Below are 20692 nucleotides of genomic sequence, written 5' to 3' on the forward strand. Positions count from 1 at the left end.
AACCATAACCGTGACACAACCATAACCGTGACACAACCATAACCGTGACACAACCATAACCGTAACACAACAATAACCGTAACACAACCATAACCGTGACACAACCATAACCGTAACACAACCATAACCGTGACACAACCATAACCGTAACACAACCATAACCGTGACACAACCATAACCGTAACACAACCATAACCGTAACACAACCATAACCGTGACACAACCATAACCGTGACACAACCATAACCGTGACACAACCATAACCGTAACACAACCATAACCGTTCTGTCCCCTTTGTCAATCCATACACTATACATATCTTGCTGACAATGACGTCACAAACATGTCGACGACCGCCAAAAGACAGTGAGTTCTGAATTGTATTTGTGACAGAGTTCAACCAATAGAATCATTTATTACGTTGAGTACTACGAACGACAACTCAACAAAAATTATAACGTCTTTTGATAAAATCAAAACTATATTATTTCCCTTCAGGAGTTGATATTTTAAAATTAAAAATTCACATCATTTAAAAGTCTGACCTTCAACCGAACGTCATCAAAATTGCCGTTCCTATTTCTGTGTTTGGATAAATGTAAAGATTTTATCAATTATTTGCCTTATCATAATAATGAAAATAATAATAATAATATAAATAATAATAATAATAATAATAATAATAATAATAATAAAATAATAATTATAATAATAATAAATAATATAATAATAATAATAATAATAATAATAATAATAATAATAATAATAATAATAATAATAATAATAATAATAATAATAATAATAATAATAATAAAATAATAATAATAATAATAATAATAATAAAATAATAATAATAATAATAATAATAATAATAATAATAATAATAATAATAATAATAATAATAGATAAAAATAATAATAATAATAATAATAATAATAATAATAATAATAATAATAATAATAATAATAATAATAATAATAATAATAATAATAATAATAATAATGATAACAACAATAACATACCCAGGATAAAACAAGCCAAACTTATAATGGGAACAGCGTGGCTCAGCGTCACGGGTGTTCCAGTGTTTCCTTGGAATAGACCCGAGAGACATATTTCCCCTATGGGATGAATAAAGGGAATTGTATCTTTATCTTGATTTTACTAATCATTTTGACAGCAGATATTTCCAACATTATTCACTCACCCCACCCCAATCTGATACCAGATATTTCCAACATTATTCACTCACCCCACCCCAATCTGATACCAGATATTTCCAACATTATTCACTCACCCCACCCCAATCTGATACCAGATATTTCCAACATTATTCACTCACCCCACCCCAATCTAGATAACCAGACTAAGATATTTCCAACATTATCTCACCCACCCCAATCTGATACCAGATATTTCCAACATTATTCACTCACCCCACCCCAATCTGACAGCAGATATTTCCAACATTATTCACTCACCCCGATCTGGCGGCTGTTTACTTTTAACATTTCAATGCCATTTAACCAATAAACAAAGAGGGTGTTACCCCACGTGCACATATATGCAGGTCTGATAAGCGAACGCAAATATGATCTCGTTAAAACATTGTTGAAATGAATAATATTTTGCTCTGAATAGATATTATTTCCGTAATAACAACGAGACCATTACATTATGGCTTATCGGACCTGAGAATAGGTACACGTTGGTGTTATGTAATGAGACGAATTTCTATCATTTCTTTGTTGTCCATAGAAACAATACATTATTTCTAAGATGAATATTATTATGTTGTTCATAAATTTGATAAAAATGGAAGAATTTTCATTTGGTGCTATGTGGTCACGTGGTTTGACACTCGCCGAGTGGTCCAGGGTTCGAGAGCCCCTCTGAGCTGCGCATAGTTGAGTCCTTGGAAAAGACACTTTACTCACATTCTCTCATCGCGCAAATATGAGTACAATGAATTCCTTGTCGTTAACAGCGTCGTCTCTGTCGGAAATTTTTAATATCGCCGAACAGGCGTCATGTCTCATTTCACAAGTTAAATGTTGCTGTTGGTCAGGGACTCCTTGTAAAGCGTTTTGAGCACGATTAGTGGGCACTGCGCTGTATAAAAGTTATATGTTTTTGTCTTTTTTCCAATCATATTCAGTGTATATTATGCTATCTATATAAAATCTTAAGTTTTGTTAACATCTCTCAAACCTGAGTTTTCCAGAAAAGTTATAAAATGATCAAAAATTCCAGATTCTCATCTCAAGCTAAGATTTTTGGTTTTTGTTTTGTTTTTTTAAATTTTGTTGTGTATTGTATTTGTTTGTTATTTTCTTTTGTTTGTGTGTATTGGGTTATGTTTTTTGTTTTGTCTTTGCCAACATAAAGACAAGATGTTTGTTGTCAGAGTGAGGAAGTGTCAATTATGTTTTGTTGGCTTTTTGTCCAGCTTTCAATGGACACAGTCAGACAAACGGGTTCTGTGTTAAACTGGCAAATGGACACAGACAAAAGGGTTCGGTGTTAAACTGACCAATGGTCACAGTCAGACAAAAGGGTTCTGTGTTAAACTGACCAATGGTCACAGTCAGACAAAAGGGTTCTGTGTTAAACTGACCAATGGACACAGTCAGACAAAAGGGTTCTGTGTTAAACTGGCCAATGGACACAGTCAGACAAAAGGATTCTGTGTTAAACTGACCGATGGACACAGACAAAAGGGTTCGGTGTTAAACTGACCAATGGTCACAGTCAGACAAAAGGGCTCTGTGTTAAACTGACCGATGGACACAGACAAAAGGGTTCGGTGTTAAACTGACCAATGGACACAGTCAGACAAAAGGGTACTGTGTTAAATTGACCGATGGACACAGTCAGACAAAAGGGTTCTGTGTTAAACTGACCGATGGACACAGTCAGACAAAAGGGTTCTGTGTTAAACTGACCGATGGTCAGAGTCAGACAAAAGGGTTCTGTTTTAAACTGACCGATGGACACAGTCAGACAAAAGGGTTCTGTTTTAAACTGACCGATGGACAGGGTCAGACAAAAGGGTTCTGTTTTAAACTGAACGATGGACACAGTCAGACAAAAGGGTACGGTTTTAAACTGGCCAATGGACACAGACAAAAGGGTACGGTGTTAAACTGGCCAATGGACACAGACAAAAGGGTTCTGAGTTAAACTGACCGAGACCTGGATTGTGCATGACCACGTGTCAATCCTGTAACATAATAAAGCAACGTTGAGACTGGTTAGAGACTGGATGTGTGAAATATAGGCCTATAACTTAAAATTGTCTCTGGGCCCGCTTTCTGTCCTTGGGTAAGACATTTTACACATATTGTCCCATTAGACTCAGGTGTGAATGAGTAAACGCCTTTGGGCAGTGTGGGATACTGTGATACTAATGGCAGGCCTGACGGAGGAACTGTACTGTATAAAATGGTAACCTAAGTTCCATAGGAGTGAAAAAATAGAAGCATTACAAACATTTATGTGTGAGAAACCCTTTAAAATGTTTCATTTATATATTTATTTATTCATTCATTTATTTACTTTTCTTTTATTCATTTTTTATTTTCTTATTTAATTATTTGTTTATTTATTTAATCATTCATTCATCTATTTTTTTTTACATTTTTTATAATTCATTCATTTATTTATTATTTATTCATTTATTTAATTATTATTTTATTATATGTATTTACTTAATCATACAGTTATTTATTCATTTATTTATTCATATTGTCATTAATATATTTATTTATTTATTTACTTATTATTTATTTGTTTGTGGGGCTTTGTGGTCTAGTGGTATGAGACTCTCTTCCGGATTTGAAGGTCTTGGGTTTGAGCCTCGTTCGGCGCATAGTTGAGCCCTTGGGAAAAGCTATTCACTCACATTCTCTCACCGTACTCAGGTGTAAAATGAGTACCCGGCCGTTAATAGCGTTGTCTCTGTCCGAAAGAAATGTAATATCGCCTAAGAGGCGACGTGTTACGTCCCACATGTTAAGCGTTGCTGTTGACCTGGAACCCCCTGTAAAGCGCTTTGAGCACGTTTAGTGAATATTGCGCTCTATAAAATCTCAATATTTTGTTTGTTTTAAAAAAAAATATTTATTTATTTATTTATTTATTTATCTATTGATGTATTTTTAAAATCTAATTAGTTAATTAATTAATTTATTTATTATTCATATATTTATTCATGTACTTTACAAATCTAATTAGTTTATTTATTTATTTATTTATTTATTTATTTATTTATTTATTCATTTATTTATTCATGTATTTTAAAAATCGAATTAATTATTATTAATTAATTAATAATTAATTATATTAATAATTAATTAATTATAATTAATTAATTATTTTTTTAAATTTATTTATTCATTTATTTGTTTGTTTACTTAATTATTAATTTCTTTATTCATGTATGTATTGTTTTCACGTGAATGTGTTTGTACGGCGTTGTGGTCTATTACTGGTTATGACAATCGCCTTTCGATCGTTAATTGTTCTACATTATTGATTTGTGTCTTTGTTTGAATTATGTGGCTGGTAGAACAGGTGAGTTTTTTATTGTAACGTATAGCATAGATTCTACATATTTGTTGTTCCCAGAGATGGTGACAGAGGGAGGACGCTCGGTCAAGCTGACCCAGGCTTCCGTGATGTTTGGCCCAAGGAAACTGATGGAATATTCGGGAACGTTATTCTCGTACTCCAAGGATGACGATCGGGTGACCTTCAAGGCTCGGGGGCCCATTGAGGACACCATCCATCTTTACGTGAGTTTGTTTCTTGTACGTCATGGGAATAGGGAAGACAAGTCGTGACGTCACACCCTCCACTCATCTGGCTCCTAAATCCTTGGAAGTGTGTATATAACCAGTCCTTTGGGGTACAAATAATAATGAATAGGTTACATAAAGGTGACAAAACTATTTCAGTAGACAGGACGTATAGGCTGATTCTAAGGATTACGGGACGTAAAACAGCGAGGATGGATGAAGTAAAAACATTAGATTTAGATACCATCATTCTGACACTTGAAGATGAATTGCACAAGGTATGTATTCAGTCTTCCGGAGGACCGGTTATACACTTTCAATGATATAGGAACCAGTGTTTTTTCTTCCCGATTGTAGACATTGTTTTGGCATGCCACTTATAGTAATACCACGTGGCCACAATAGACTCCCAAAATCTATTTTGTGAACAAAATGCAATGAATGCTTTTGTCGTGACCTCTTGTCGCTATGCCCGCCAAGCCTTTCTCGGCTATGTGGTCTGGTCATGTGACACTCGCCTTCGGATCGGAAGGTCCTGGGTTTGAGTCCCGCTCTAAACGGCGCATAGTTGAGCCCTTGGCAAAGGCTCTTTAATCGCATTCTCTCACCGTACTCAGGTGTAAAGTGAGTACCTGGCCGTTAACAGCGTTGTATCTATCTGTCAGAAAAAATGTAATATCGGCTAAAAGTAGTTATGGTGCTGGTCAGAGACACTTTGTAAAGCGCTTTGAGCCAGTTAAGGAGACACTGCACTATATAAAAGGTCAATTTTGTACGGGCCCAAATTCTGTTTTGTAAGCAAAATGCAACTTTAATATTTCTGCTGTGAGCTCTTGTTGCTATGACTGACAAATTATCGACATGGATGCATTTTAAAAACAGTATCTTCTACAATGGGCATTCATGGATGCTTGGCCCACTTTCCAGTGCCAGGAAATGCAAAGTCAGTCGGATGGAATGGGATACAGGCCAAAGGATGTTAAAATGGGAGCGATCTCTATTCAGGTTTTCGTCCAACCGAGCCATCAATCACATGATGCGTTGCTGTCCAATGGTTGGATATATTTCTGAACAAATGTAAACACGCTGCTGTATTTATGAAAGTTGTAAACATACTCATGTGTCAAGCTGAACACATTCGTAATGTTTGATAGTTCAAAATCTGTGAACACTTTAAACTATGTCAGTCACTCTGGGCACATTTTGCAATGTGACCAATGCCCTCGAGCACATGGAAAGGGAATACAGATCATTCCCGTTGGTCGATGCTTTGTCACATCCGAGACAAATCGAGGGAGACGCGAAACCTTCGAAGTGGCAAAAGGTTTTTGTAGCAGACGATGCGTATCTTTGTCAGGCCGTGTCAAGTCGGTAAACATCCTCTCGCTCATGTTTTAATGTGTAATACAGTTGAAATTTGCCACGGCTTCTCGCAGCTTTCCATTTTCAGTTGGCTGATTTCTTCTCACTGAATTCTCTCAGGCTATAGATAGAAGATGACGTCACTCAGGTCTTTGTTATTGGGTTTTTTTTGCCATCCGCGTTTATGAGTAATTCTCACTAAACTGTACTAACCAGACTATAAACGTTCATCTTTACACACAGTTTTGTGTGTTCATACGATATACTTCAGGATGGCAATGTTATGAACTTCTCGGCCAAGCGCATACTATATTTAGATGCATTGCGTCTATCCAATACACTCATAACATTAGCCTGCTGGATATAATATACCAACACACAAAACTATGTGTAACCTTGAGAGTATATAGTCTGTTTGATATGGAATTCAGTGAGAACTACTCATAAAAAAGGCTGATTAAAAACAAATTAAAAAGAGGTGAATGACGTGAACTTCGTTATATCTATAAACGATTTCCGTTTTTGTGTGATTGATACAGCGGGCAGAAATGGTATCCATAAATACCATGTTTACCGACTTGACATTGAACCCCCACCATGGTGTAGTTACGTCATGACCCCCCCCCCCCACACACACACACACAGACATAGGGAAGGAAGCCCTAAGTTTATGTCTCGATATTATCAATTTTAGTCTCGAGTAACGTTGAAAGCAATTCTTACTGTCCTATCATGTCAGACAGAATTGGCTGTGTCAGGGCTTCCACAAATCTGGCATTAAAATGAACAAAACAATTCTTTCTTTGTAAATTATGATACAGAAGGAACAGAATTGACGTCGCTCAGCTCTTTGTTTTTGTTTTTAGGCAGCCGTTTTAATGATTCTATCAATCAATCGATAAACGTTTTAGGTTACACTTATAGTTTTGTGTGATCGTATGTTATATCTGGCTGGCGGAGGTTGTGATTTTTTAAGCTAAACGCATAGTATCACTATTAGTATACAATTAAACCTGATTGATAAGAGGAAATCAAATGCATCTGTCACATTGATGCTATGCGTTTAGCCAGAATACTGATAACATCCGTCAGCCGTATATAACGACATACCAACACCAAACTATGTGTGACCTCGAACGTTTGGTCTGATTGATACAATTGATGGGTCGCCCGTTGCTAAGCATTAACCAATCAGAATAGTTCCTGCCATTTACCCCGTTTCGTCCCTTTGACTATTTATTTCCTTATGAAAGGGTCTGAGATACCCTTAGTACATGCCAAACTCACAAATAGGTCAAGCCCAGTTTGGGAGTATTTTTAACAATATTTTGACACACGGATAAAGGCATTTCATTTCAAACCCGGCGAGTGATGCTCAGATCTTTGGGCTGTTTACTCCGGTTATAGGCAAGCACTAAAGGTGGCTATGAGTCTTCGGTTTACGTTCAGTGGTTATTTCATGGCCACAATATACTTTAATTAAAATAAAACAACTCAAATGGTTATTCCACTACACTAGTTGTAATAAAATATTCGATAACTGACATAATTTTCAAAAGCGTATGCACTGTGTGTTGATTGAAGAAATTAAGGCTCATAATATAGGATATATAGTTAAAAACGCATCCATGTCAATAGCTTGACAAGCATAGCAACAAGAGGTCACAGAGGAACAGAGAACTACTCACAAAAAATGATCTCTAAAAACATTAAAAGATCTGAATGACGTTAATGTTGTTCCTTCTGCCAACAAATGGATGGTGTCGATTGTAGTGTGATATCTACATAGGTGTCGATTGTAGTGTGATATCTACACAGGTGTCGATTGTAGTGTGATATCTACACAGGTGTCGATTGTAGTGTGATATCTACACAGGTGTCGATAGTAGTGTGATATCTACACAGGTGTCGATTGTAGTGTGATATCTACACAGGTGTCGATTGTAGTGTGATATCTACACAGGTGTCGATTGTAGTGTCATATCTACACAGGTGTCGATTGTAGTGTGATATCTACACAGGTGTCGATAGTAGTGTGATATCTACACAGGTGTCGATTGTAGTGTGATATCTACACAGGTGTCGATTGTAGTGTGATATCTACACAGGTGTCGATTGCAGTGTGATATCTAGACAGGTGTCGATTGTAGTGTGATATCTACACAGGTGTCGATTGTAGTGTGATATCTACACAGGTGTTGATTGTAGTATGATATCTACACAGGTGTTGATTGTAGTGTGATATCTACATAGGTGTCGATTGTAGTGTGATATCTACACAGGTGTCGATTGTAGTGTGATATCTACACAGGTGTCGATTGGTGTGTGATATCTACACAGGTGTCGATTGGAGTGTGATATCTACAGACTACATGATGCCAGATAAGCTTGAATGGAGACAAAAATGTGCCAGGTCATGTCGACGTCAACCAGGGGACGTTAGCACAGTAGAATTTGGACCAATCAAAATCCGTGATTTGTGATACATCTTCGATCCTCCCGGGCAAGCATTCCAGGCTGTTTAGAGAACATTGGAATGTACGAAACTAGATTCCCAATACTCTTTGTTGCCGTTTTTAGACCGTCAATTGGTCGATTAGTACTCAATAGATTCCCTCGATCAGATTGGTAGGCGAATGCGTTTATCTCAGATTATGTCCCATAGTTGTAACCGTCACAATCAATCCTATGACGAGGACAGCACACATATAGATAGTATACGCTTGGATAAGAAGCTCACAACATTGCCATCCGGAAGTATAACGGACCAACACACAAAACTATATGTAACCTTGAACGTGTATAGTCTGGTTAACACAGTTTAGTGAGAATTACCCATAAACGCGGATGGGAAAAAAATACCAAAGACCCGAGTGACGACAACTTCATTCTATCTATAAACACTATTTTCTTGGGAGTCTGTTGGGCTTTTTTACGAGTGAACATAACTCGCAACATCCCACAATTCATGACAACTACAATCCGCAACACGGAGATCCAGTCCCGTGTGGAAGGAATGTTGTAATAGGCTTCAACAGCCGTGACGTCACTTCCCTCTTAATGAGGCGCAGTAACTTAGTAACTGGTTCTAAATTATTCGAATAATAGCGGACGCCCTTATGAAATACTTCTCCGACGAGCATAAAAGTGTATCCAGAGGAAAAAAAAACATTATAAATCGGACCATGCTTGACTTTTATACATTCTGATCACATGGCATGTGAAAAAGTCCAAACCAGCATGAAGAATGATAAGTACCGATTTTCTTTGTTGCTCGTTGCTGGGCGGACGTGACATCAGACTATTGAATCCTATTATTATCTGTCCATCAATAAATGGAGTGAATTCGGTAGATAACGCATTCCCGCAGTTCTGTTGACCATCTTCCAAATTCCAGGTACAATATGTTGGATTAAGTCCCTTGGTTGAGTACGAATATTCCACAAAGTCAGAGAAAGATTCTAGTGAGAAGAAGACGCCCCAGGGTCGATATGAATGGGTCAGTGGAGGATGGACACACTGTCCAGTCACCTGTGGACATGGTGAGTATTCTATAAGAAAACAGTAACAATATCATCATCATCACCATCATCATCATCATCATCATCATCATCATCATCATCATCATCAACACCAACAACAACAACACCAACAAGAACAATAACAACAACAACAACAAAATCCACACGTGCAAACATACAACCATATGACATACCACACATATCACGTATCACATATCACACATATCATTTCATACAAACTAAGGCATCATAGCTATCTCGAATCCATGCTAATCTACCGAGAGAACGAACACTTGACAGCAATTATTTGAGATAGGGAAGAAAAGTAGTGACGTCACACATTTTACTGTTCTGGTTCCTAAAACCTTGGAAGTGTCTATAACCAGTCCTCCCGAGGACAACTAATGAATAGTCCGCCAGCCAGATATAACGTATCAGCGCACAACTAATGAATAGTCCGCCAGCCAGATATAACGTACCAGCCCACAACTAATGAATAGTCCGCCAGCCAGATATAACGTACCAGCACACAACTAATGAATAGTCCGCCGGTCAGATATAACGTACCAGCACACAACTAATGAAAAGTCGCCAGTCAGATATAATGTGCCAGCACACAACTAATGAATAGTCCGCCAGTCAGATATAACGTACCAGCACACAACTAATGAATAGTCCGCCAGTCAGATATAACGTACCAGCACACAACTAATGAATAGTCCGCCGGTCAGATATAACGTACCAGCACACAACTAATGAATAGTCCGCCAGCCAGATATAACGTACAAACACACAACTAATGAATAGTCCGCCAATCAGATATAACGTACAAACACACAACTAATGAATAGTCTGCCAGTCAGATATAACTTACCAGCACACAACTAATGAATAGTCGCTAGCCAGATATAACGTGCCAGCACAACTAATGAATAGTCCGCCAGTCAGATATAACGTACAAGCACACAACTAATGAATAGTCCGCCAGTCAGATATAACGTACTAGCACACAACTAATGAATAGTCCGCCAGTCAGATATAACATACCAGCACAACTAATGAATTGTCCGCCAGTCAGATATAACATACCTGCACAACTAATGAATAGTCCGCCAGCCAGATATAACGTACAAACACACAACTAATCAATCGTCCGCCAGCCAGATATAACGTACAAACACACAACTAATGAATAGTCCGCCAGTCAGATATAACGTACAAACACACAACTAATGAATAGTCCGCCAGTCAGATATAACATACCAGCACACAAAACTATGTCTAACTCTAAATGTTTATAGTCTTGTTGGTACAATGTATAGAAAACTAGATACTCATGAAAATGGCTGGCATAAGACAATATCAAAGAGCTGGGTAACGTCAATTTGTTTCCTTCTATAACAACGCCATCCGTTTTTTTAAAAAACTCAAAAACATGAATTGGAGAGATATCCATCTATCCTTCGCTCCGGTTTTACTAAAAAAAAAAGGTATCTTCACATGAAATGATATTTTGACAATGATAATTCTCAAGGTCAGATATTTCCAAGGTCACCAATAGACTATAGACTACCGTGCAAGATTCCAGGTCACCAATAGACTATAGATTACCATGCAATATTCCAGGTCACCAATAGACTATAGACTACCATGCAATATTCCAGGTCACCAATAGACTATAGACTATCATCCAATATTCCAGGTCACCAATAGACTATAGACTACCATGCAATATTCCAGGTCACCAATAGACTAAAGACTATCATCCAATATTCCAGGTCACCAATAGACTATAGACTACCATGCAATATTCCAGGTCACCAATAGACTATAGACTACCATGAAATATACTAGGTCCCAAATAGACTATAGACTACCATGCAATATCCCAGGTCACCAATAGACTATAGACTACCATGCAATATTCCAGGTCACCAATAGACTATAGACTATCATGCAATATTCCAGGTCACCAATAGACTATAGACTACCATGCGATATTCCAGGTCACCTATAGACTATAGACTACCGTCCAATATTCCATGTCATCAATAGACTATAGACTACCGTCCAATATTCCAGGTCACCAATAGACTATAGACTACCATGAAATATTCCAGGTCACCAATAGACTATAGACTACCATGCAATATTCCAGGTCACCAATAGACTATAGACTACCGTCCAATATTCCGGGTCACCGATAGACTATAGACTACCGTGCAATATTCCAGGTCACCAATAGACTATAGACTACCATGAAATATACCAGGTCACAAATAGACTATAGACTACCATGCAATATCCCAGGTCACCAATAGACTATAGACTACCATGCAATATTCCATGTCACCAATAGACTATAGACTATCATGCAATATTCCAGGTCACCAATAGACTATAGACTACCATGCGATATTCCAGGTCACCTATAGACTATAGACTACGTCATATTCCAGTCATCAATAACTATAGATACCTCCATATTCAGGTCACCAATAGACTATAGACTACCTGAATATTCAGTCCCAATAATTGACTACCAGCAATATCAGTCACATATGACTATAGACTACCATGAAATATTCCAGGTCACCAATAGACTATAGACTACCATGCAATATTCCAGGTCACAATAGACTATAGACTACCGTCCAATATTCCAGGTCACCAATAGTCTATAGACTACCATGCAATATTCCAGGTCCTCAATAGACTATAGACTACCATGAAATATTCCATGTCACCAATAGACTATAGACAACCATGCAATATTCCAGGTCACCAATAGACTATAGACTACCGTCCAATATTCCGGGTCACCAATAGACTATAGACTACCGTCCAATATTCCAGATCACCAATATCATGGAATATCATGGAATATTCCAGGTCACCAATAGACTATAGACTAACATGGAATATTCCAGATCACCAATAGATTATTGAATATCATGGAATATTCCAGGTCAGGCACTTATGTTGGTAACAACAAGAGAGGATGTGAGTAGAAAAGTGTCAGAAGACAATAGAGAATTTTAAAAAATTGCGTCGGTGATGGGGTGTGAACCTGCGACCTTATTGGTACGACAACTCCGCCAGGCCGGTAAGAGCGTGACTCTACCGTATGAGCTATCCACGAACCCAAACAAATATGTATCAAACTCAGGTCATTCATTATTAGAGCCTTCTCCCACCGACTACTGGAGACCGCGGGTCCAACACACACACACAACCAACGCGAAGTTAGCTAGCCAGCAATTAAGCTTTAATAGCCAAAATTCACCCCATATACCGGAATATACTCACTGTCTCAATTGTTTCTATGTTATATGTTTGTGTTGAGAATATTGGCTATTAAGCTTAACTGCCAGGTAACTTTGCGATGGTTGTGTGTGTGTGTGTGTGTGTGTGTGTGTGTGTGTACACGCTACCTCCAGTAGTCGGTGAGAGAAGGCTCTAATAATGAATGACAACAAGATATGAAGTGAGTAAAAAAGTGCCAGAAGACAATAGAGAATAAATTTTTTTTTTTTTTCCCCGCGGCGGTGGTGGGGTTTGAACCTGCGACCTTATTGGTACGACAACTCCGCCTGGCAGGTGAGAGCGTGGCTCTACCGTGTGAGCTATCCACGAACACAAAAATATTCGTTTCAAACCCAAAGTCATTTCTAGATCCCTCTCTCACCCACTTCTTGAGATCGCCGATTCGTTCGCCACCATCGCGAAGTAATTTTGACCAGCAGTTAAGCTTAATAGCCAATATTCTCATCACAAACATATAACATAGAAACGATTGAGACATTGAGTATGCTCCGGTGTATGGGGTGAATTTTTAATTCAGAAAAGTGAGTGGAGCAGGCACTTATGTTGGTAACAACAAGATATGAAGTGAGTAGAAAAGTGCCAGAAGACAATAGAGAATAATTTTTTTTTTTTTTTTTTTTTTTTTTTTTTTTTTTTTCCGCGGCGGGTGTGGGGTTTGAACCTGCGACCTTATTGGTACGACAACTCCGCCTGGCAGGTGAGAGCGTGGCTCTACCGTGTGAGCTATCCACGAACACAAAAATATTCGTTTCAAACCCAAAGTCATTTCTAGATCCCTCTCTCACCCACTTCTTGAGATCGCCGATTCGTTCGCCACCATCGCGAAGTAATTTTGACCAGCAGTTAAGCTTAATAGCCAATATTCTCATCACAAACATATAACATAGAAACGATTGAGACATTGAGTATGCTCCGGTGTATGGGTGAATTTTTAATTCAGAAAAGTGAGTGGAGCAGGCACTTATGTTGGTAACAACAAGATATGAAGTGAGTAGAAAAGTGCCAGAAGACAATAGAGAATAAATTTTTTTTTTTCCGCGGCGGTGGTGGGGTTTGAACCTGCGACCTTATTGGTACGACAACTCCGCCTGGCAGGTGAGAGCGTGGCTCTACCGTGTGAGCTATCCACGAACACAAAAATATTCGTTTCAAACCCAAAGTCATTTCTAGATCCCTCTCTCACCCACTTCTTTTTATTCTCTATTGTCTTCTGGCACTTTTCTACTCACTTCATATCTTGTTGTTACCAACATAAGTGCCTGCTCCACTCACTTTTCTGAATTAAAAATTCACCCCATACACCGGAGCATACTCAATGTCTCAATCGTTTCTATGTTATATGTTTGTGATGAGAATATTGGCTATTAAGCTTAACTGCTGGTCAAAATTACATCGCGATGGTGGCGAACGAATCGGCGATCTCAAGAAGTGGGTGAGAGAGGGATCTAGAAATGACTTTGGGTTTGAAACGAATATTTTTGTGTTCGTGGATAGCTCACACGGTAGAGCCACGCTCTCACCTGCCAGGCGGAGTTGTCGTACCAATAAGGTCGCAGGTTCAAACCCCACCACCGCCGCGGAAAAAAAAAAAAAAAAAAAAAAAAAAAAAAAAAAAATTATTCTCTATTGTCTTCTGGCACTTTTCTACTCACTTCATATCTTGTTGTTACCAACATAAGTGCCTGCTCCACTCACTTTTCTGAATTAAAAATTCACCCCATACACCGGAGCATACTCAATGTCTCAATCGTTTCTATGTTATATGTTTGTGATGAGAATATTGGCTATTAAGCTTAACTGCTGGTCAAAATTACTTCGCGATGGTGGCGAACGAATCGGCGATCTCAAGAAGTGGGTGAGAGAGGGATCTAGAAATGACTTTGGGTTTGAAACGAATATTTTTGTGTTCGTGGATAGCTCACACGGTAGAGCCACGCTCTCACCTGCCAGGCGGAGTTGTAGTACCAATAAGGTCGCAGGTTCAAACCCCACCACCGCCGCGGGAAAAAAAAAAAAATTTATTCTCTATTGTCTTCTGGCACTTTTCTACTCACTTCATATCTTGTTGTTACCAACATAAGTGCCTGCTCCACTCACTTTTCTGAATTAAAAATTCACCCCATACACCGGAGCATACTCAATGTCTCAATCGTTTCTATGTTATATGTTTGTGGTGAGAATATTGGCTATTAAGCTTAACTGCTGGTCAAAATTACTTCGCGATGGTGGCGAACGAATCGGCGATCTCAAGAAGTGGGTGAGAGAGGGATCTAGAAATGACTTTGGGTTTGAAACGAATATTTTTGTGTTCGTGGATAGCTCACACGGTAGAGCCACGCTCTCACCTGCCAGGCGGAGTTGTCGTACCAATAAGGTCGCAGGTTCAAACCCCACCACCGCCGCGGAAAAAAAAAAAAAAAAACAAAAAAAAAATTTTTTATTCTCTATTGTCTTCTGGCACTTTTCTACTCACTTCATATCTTGTTGTTACCAACATAAGTGCCTGCTCCACTCACTTTTCTGAATTAAAAATTCACCCCATACACCGGAGCATACTCAATGTCTCAATCGTTTCTATGTTATATGTTTGTGATGAGAATATTGGCTATTAAGCTTAACTGCTGGTCAAAATTACTTCGCGATGGTGGCGAACGAATCGGCGATCTCAAGAAGTGGGTGAGAGAGGGATCTAGAAATGACTTTGGGTTTGAAACGAATATTTTTGTGTTCGTGGATAGCTCACACGGTAGAGCCACGCTCTCACCTGCCAGGCGGAGTTGTCGTACCAATAAGGTCGCAGGTTCAAACCCCACCACCGCCGCGGAAAAAAAAAAAAAAAAAAAAAAAAAAAAAAAAATTATTCTCTATTGTCTTCTGGCACTTTTCTACTCACTTCATATCTTGTTGTTACCAACATAAGTGCCTGCTCCACTCACTTTTCTGAATTAAAAATTCACCCCATACACCGGAGCATACTCAATGTCTCAATCGTTTCTATGTTATATGTTTGTGATGAGAATATTGGCTATTAAGCTTAACTGCTGGTCAAAATTACTTCGCGATGGTGGCGAACGAATCGGCGATCTCAAGAAGTGGGTGAGAGAGGGATCTAGAAATGACTTTGGGTTTGAAACGAATATTTTTGTGTTCGTGGATAGCTCACACGGTAGAGCCACGCTCTCACCTGCCAGGCGGAGTTGTCGTACCGATAAGGTCGCAGGTTCAAACCCCACCACCGCCGCGGGAAAAAAAAAAAAAAAAAATTTATTCTCTATTGTCTTCTGGCACTTTTCTACTCACTTCATATCTTGTTGTTACCAACATAAGTGCCTGCTCCACTCACTTTTCTGAATTAAAAATTCACCCCATACACCGGAGCATACTCAATGTCTCAATCGTTTCTATGTTATATGTTTGTGGTGAGAATATTGGCTATTAAGCTTAACTGCTGGTCAAAATTACTTCGCGATGGTGGCGAACGAATCGGCGATCTCAAGAAGTGGGTGAGAGAGGGATCTAGAAATGACTTTGGGTTTGAAACGAATATTTTTGTGTTCGTGGATTGCTCACACGGTAGAGCCACGCTCTCACCTGCCAGGCGGAGTTGTCGTACCAATAAGGTCGCAGGTTCAAACCCCACCACCGCCGCGGAAAAAAAAAAAAAAAAAAAAAACAAAAAAAAATTTTTTTATTCTCTATTGTCTTCTGGCACTTTTCTACTCACTTCATATCTTGTTGTTACCAACATAAGTGCCTGCTCCACTCACTTTTCTGAATTAAAAATTCACCCCATACACCGGAGCATACTCAATGTCTCAATCGTTTCTATGTTATATGTTTGTGATGAGAATATTGGCTATTAAGCTTAACTGCTGGTCAAAATTACTTCGCGATGGTGGCGAACGAATCGGCGATCTCAAGAAGTGGGTGAGAGAGGGATCTAGAAATGACTTTGGGTTTGAAACGAATATTTTTGTGTTCGTGGATAGCTCACACGGTAGAGCCACGCTCTCACCTGCCAGGCGGAGTTGTCGTACCAATAAGGTCGCAGGTTCAAACCCCACCACCGCCGCGGGAAAAAAAAAAATTTATTCTCTATTGTCTTCTGGCACTTTTCTACTCACTTCATATCTTGTTGTTACCAACATAAGTGCCTGCTCCACTCACTTTTCTGAATTAAAAATTCACCCCATACACCGGAGCATACTCAATGTCTCAATCGTTTCTATGTTATATGTTTGTGATGAGAATATTGGCTATTAAGCTTAACTGCTGGTCAAAATTACTTCGCGATGGTGGCGAACGAATCGGCGATCTCAAGAAGTGGGTGAGAGAGGGATCTAGAAATGACTTTGGGTTTGAAACGAATATTTTTGTGTTCGTGGATAGCTCACACGGTAGAGCCACGCTCTCACCTGCCAGGCGGAGTTGTCGTACCAATAAGGTCGCAGGTTCAAACCCCACCACCGCCGCGGAAAAAAAAAAAAAAACAAAAAAAAATTTTTTTATTCTCTATTGTCTTCTGGCACTTTTCTACTCACTTCATATCTTGTTGTTACCAACATAAGTGCCTGCTCCACTCACTTTTCTGAATTAAAAATTCACCCCATACACCGGAGCATACTCAATGTCTCAATCGTTTCTATGTTATATGTTTGTGATGAGAATATTGGCTATTAAGCTTAACTGCTGGTCAAAATTACTTCGCGATGGTGGCGAACGAATCGGCGATCTCAAGAAGTGGGTGAGAGAGGGATCTAGAAATGACTTTGGGTTTGAAACGAATATTTTTGTGTTCGTGGATAGCTCACACGGTAGAGCCACGCTCTCACCTGCCAGGCGGAGTTGTCGTACCAATAAGGTCGCAGGTTCAAACCCCACCACCGCCGCGGAAAAAAAAAAATAAATAATTTTATTCTCTATTGTCTTCTGGCACTTTTCTACTCACTTCATATCTTGTTGTTACCAACATAAGTGCCTGCTCCACTCACTTTTCTGAATTAAAAATTCACCCCATACACCGGAGCATACTCAATGTCTCAATCGTTTCTATGTTATATGTTTGTGATGAGAATATTGGCTATTAAGCTTAACTGCTGGTCAAAATTACTTCGCGATGGTGGCGAACGAATCGGCGATCTCAAGAAGTGGGTGAGAGAGGGATCTAGAAATGACTTTGGGTTTGAAACGAATATTTTTGTGTTCGTGGATAGCTCACACGGTAGAGCCCGCTCTCACCTGCCAGGCGGAGTTGTCGTACCAATAAGGTCGCAGGTTCAAACCCCACCACCGCCGCGGGAAAAAAAAAAAAATTATTCTCTATTGTCTTCTGGCACTTTTCTACTCACTTCATATCTTGTTGTTACCAACATAAGTGCCTGCTCCACTCACTTTTCTGAATAATGAATGACCTGAGTTTGATACGAATATTTTGGGGTTCGTGGATAGCTCATACGGTAGAGTCACACTCCCACCGGCCAGGCAGAGTTGTCGTACAAATAAGGTCGCAATTTTAAACCGCATCACCGCCACAAAAATTTTTTTTATTCTCTATTGTCTTCTGGCACTTTTCTACTCACTTCATCTGTTAATATTCCAGGTCACCAACTCCGGGCAGTCCATTGTTACGACCGTCAAGAACGGAACTACACACGGATAGAGCTTTGTCCGCCATCTTTGATGCCAGAGCAGAACAAAACATGCAGCAAACCGCCTTGTAGAAATTCTCGTATTCTCTACACGTAAGCCGTAATCAGAATCGTCGTCTTCATCATCATCATCATCATCATCATCATCATCATCATCATCATCATCATCATCATCATCATCATCATCATCATCATCATCATCATCATCACTATCATCATTATCATCATCATCATCATCATCATCATCATCATCATCATCATCATCATCATCATCATCATCATCATCATCATCATCATCATCACCATCATCATCGTTATAATGATTTACTGAAGAAGCTGTCTAACTTGGTGAGACCTTAATGTCTTCCATTGCCGAATCAAAATCAGAAAGATGGAAGGACAAACATGACCCACAACAGCCAGAAAGCCCGGTCACCTATGAAAAAGCTAAATACAGATAATAACAAACTAGCTCAACTTATCAACAATGGGAAACCAACTCACAGAGAAAAGGGCAAACTTAAGAAAATGAAAAGGGAACTGGACAAATCTCGCTCAGGGAAATGAACAGGAAGTAGACTCTTTCTGCATCGGAGAATTGGAATCAGCTCTTGAACCATCTGAACACGGTAAAGAGGCTGGTCTAGATGGCATCAACGCAGAATTGATAAAGCATTTCCGGTTCCTCAATAAAAACGTGGTTACTATTTCTTATCAACAACTGTGTTGAATCGTGCACAATACCAAAGCTTTGGCGACAAGCAAGAGTGATAGCATTATTTAAACATGGAAAAGAACCAAAAAGCAGCAAGGGCTACAGACCAATATCCCTCTTCTGCATACTGTACAAAGTATATGAGCGCACGATAGCATCTAGGATTTCCCAATCAATAGACGATTATCTGACATTTGACCAAGCCGGTTCAGCCCTGGAAATCATGCTGTGACCAACTACTGAACGTGACACAATACATCGAAGACGGCTACGAGAACAAACAAAGTACATGGGCAGTGTCCGTGGACCCGACAACTGCCTATGATACAATAATTCACTTGAAACTGCTCCTAAAGGTTGCAAGGGTAACTCGTAACACAAAATTAGTCGCAATTATAAAAGTCCTTATGTCAAACAGTCGCTTTTTGTGGAATTGGATGGGAAGAAAATCAGATGAAGAACACAAAAGATCGGACTCCCTCAAGGATCGGTACTTGCACCTATCCTTTTCAACGTTTATAACTACGACCAACCTGAGTTAGAGAACATACGGAGGTTTCTATATGCTGATGATCTGTGCCTTGCATCCCAGGACTCTGATTTCAAGACCATTGAGGAGAGACTAACAGACGCCCTGGCGATACTCTCTGAGTATTATTTAAATAACTCACACAAAAACAATCCAGGAAAAACTCAAGTGTGTGCATTCCATTATTAAAAACCATCAAGCCAACAGGAAACTGAAAATCTCCTGGAAGGGGAATATATTGGAGAACAACACATTTACAGTGTACCTTTGCACAAAGAAATCAAAAGCAAAGGTGGCCACAAGAACAACCTCCTAAGAAAACTGGCAAACACTACGAGAGGGAGCAGAGCCGAAAGCAGTCAGGGCAACCGCATTAGCCCTCTGCTATTCATCAGCCGAATATGCCTCACCAGTCTGGGCAAGACCCTGCCATGCCAAAGACATTGGCCGCAAGTTACATAACACCTGTCGGATCATACTAGTAAATTGAAACCAACTGCCGTTCCAGTCCTCCATCGCTGGCATTGTATGTACCTCCTTACATTCGAAGAGCCACTGCTTCCAAAGTCCTGAAATATAAACAGGAAATGGACCCAAGGCACCTCTATGACCACAACCCAACGACAAGTGAACTGTAGTCGAGAAAGAGCTTCATGACGGAAGAAAGCATCAACCCTGACCATGCAGCTGTATACAGACTTTCCATATGTTCAAAAAAAGTTTATTTTTAGGCAATTGCCAATTTAACATGGAGAGAGTGTGACAATGGTGCAATTGAAGATCCGAGAGAA

General features: G+C 39.2%; 1 protein-coding gene across 1 annotated transcript in view; it reads left to right on the top strand.

Annotated features, from left to right (window-relative positions):
* LOC144963782 (papilin-like) overlaps positions 1-20692 on the top strand; it is a 241112-nt gene that overhangs the window by 36961 nt on the left and 183459 nt on the right. The window contains exons 11-13 of the mRNA XM_078897749.1: positions 4630-4796; positions 9559-9703; positions 18609-18750. Of these exons, the coding sequence (XP_078753875.1) occupies positions 4630-4796; positions 9559-9703; positions 18609-18750 (454 nt within the window). The remainder of the gene's footprint in view (positions 1-4629; positions 4797-9558; positions 9704-18608; positions 18751-20692) is intronic.

This window comes from Berghia stephanieae, chromosome 1 (genome assembly GCF_034508935.2).
Source record: "Berghia stephanieae isolate SIO BIC M18660-M18661 chromosome 1, UCSD_Bste_1.3, whole genome shotgun sequence".
NCBI classification, from domain to species: domain Eukaryota; kingdom Metazoa; phylum Mollusca; class Gastropoda; order Nudibranchia; family Aeolidiidae; genus Berghia; species Berghia stephanieae.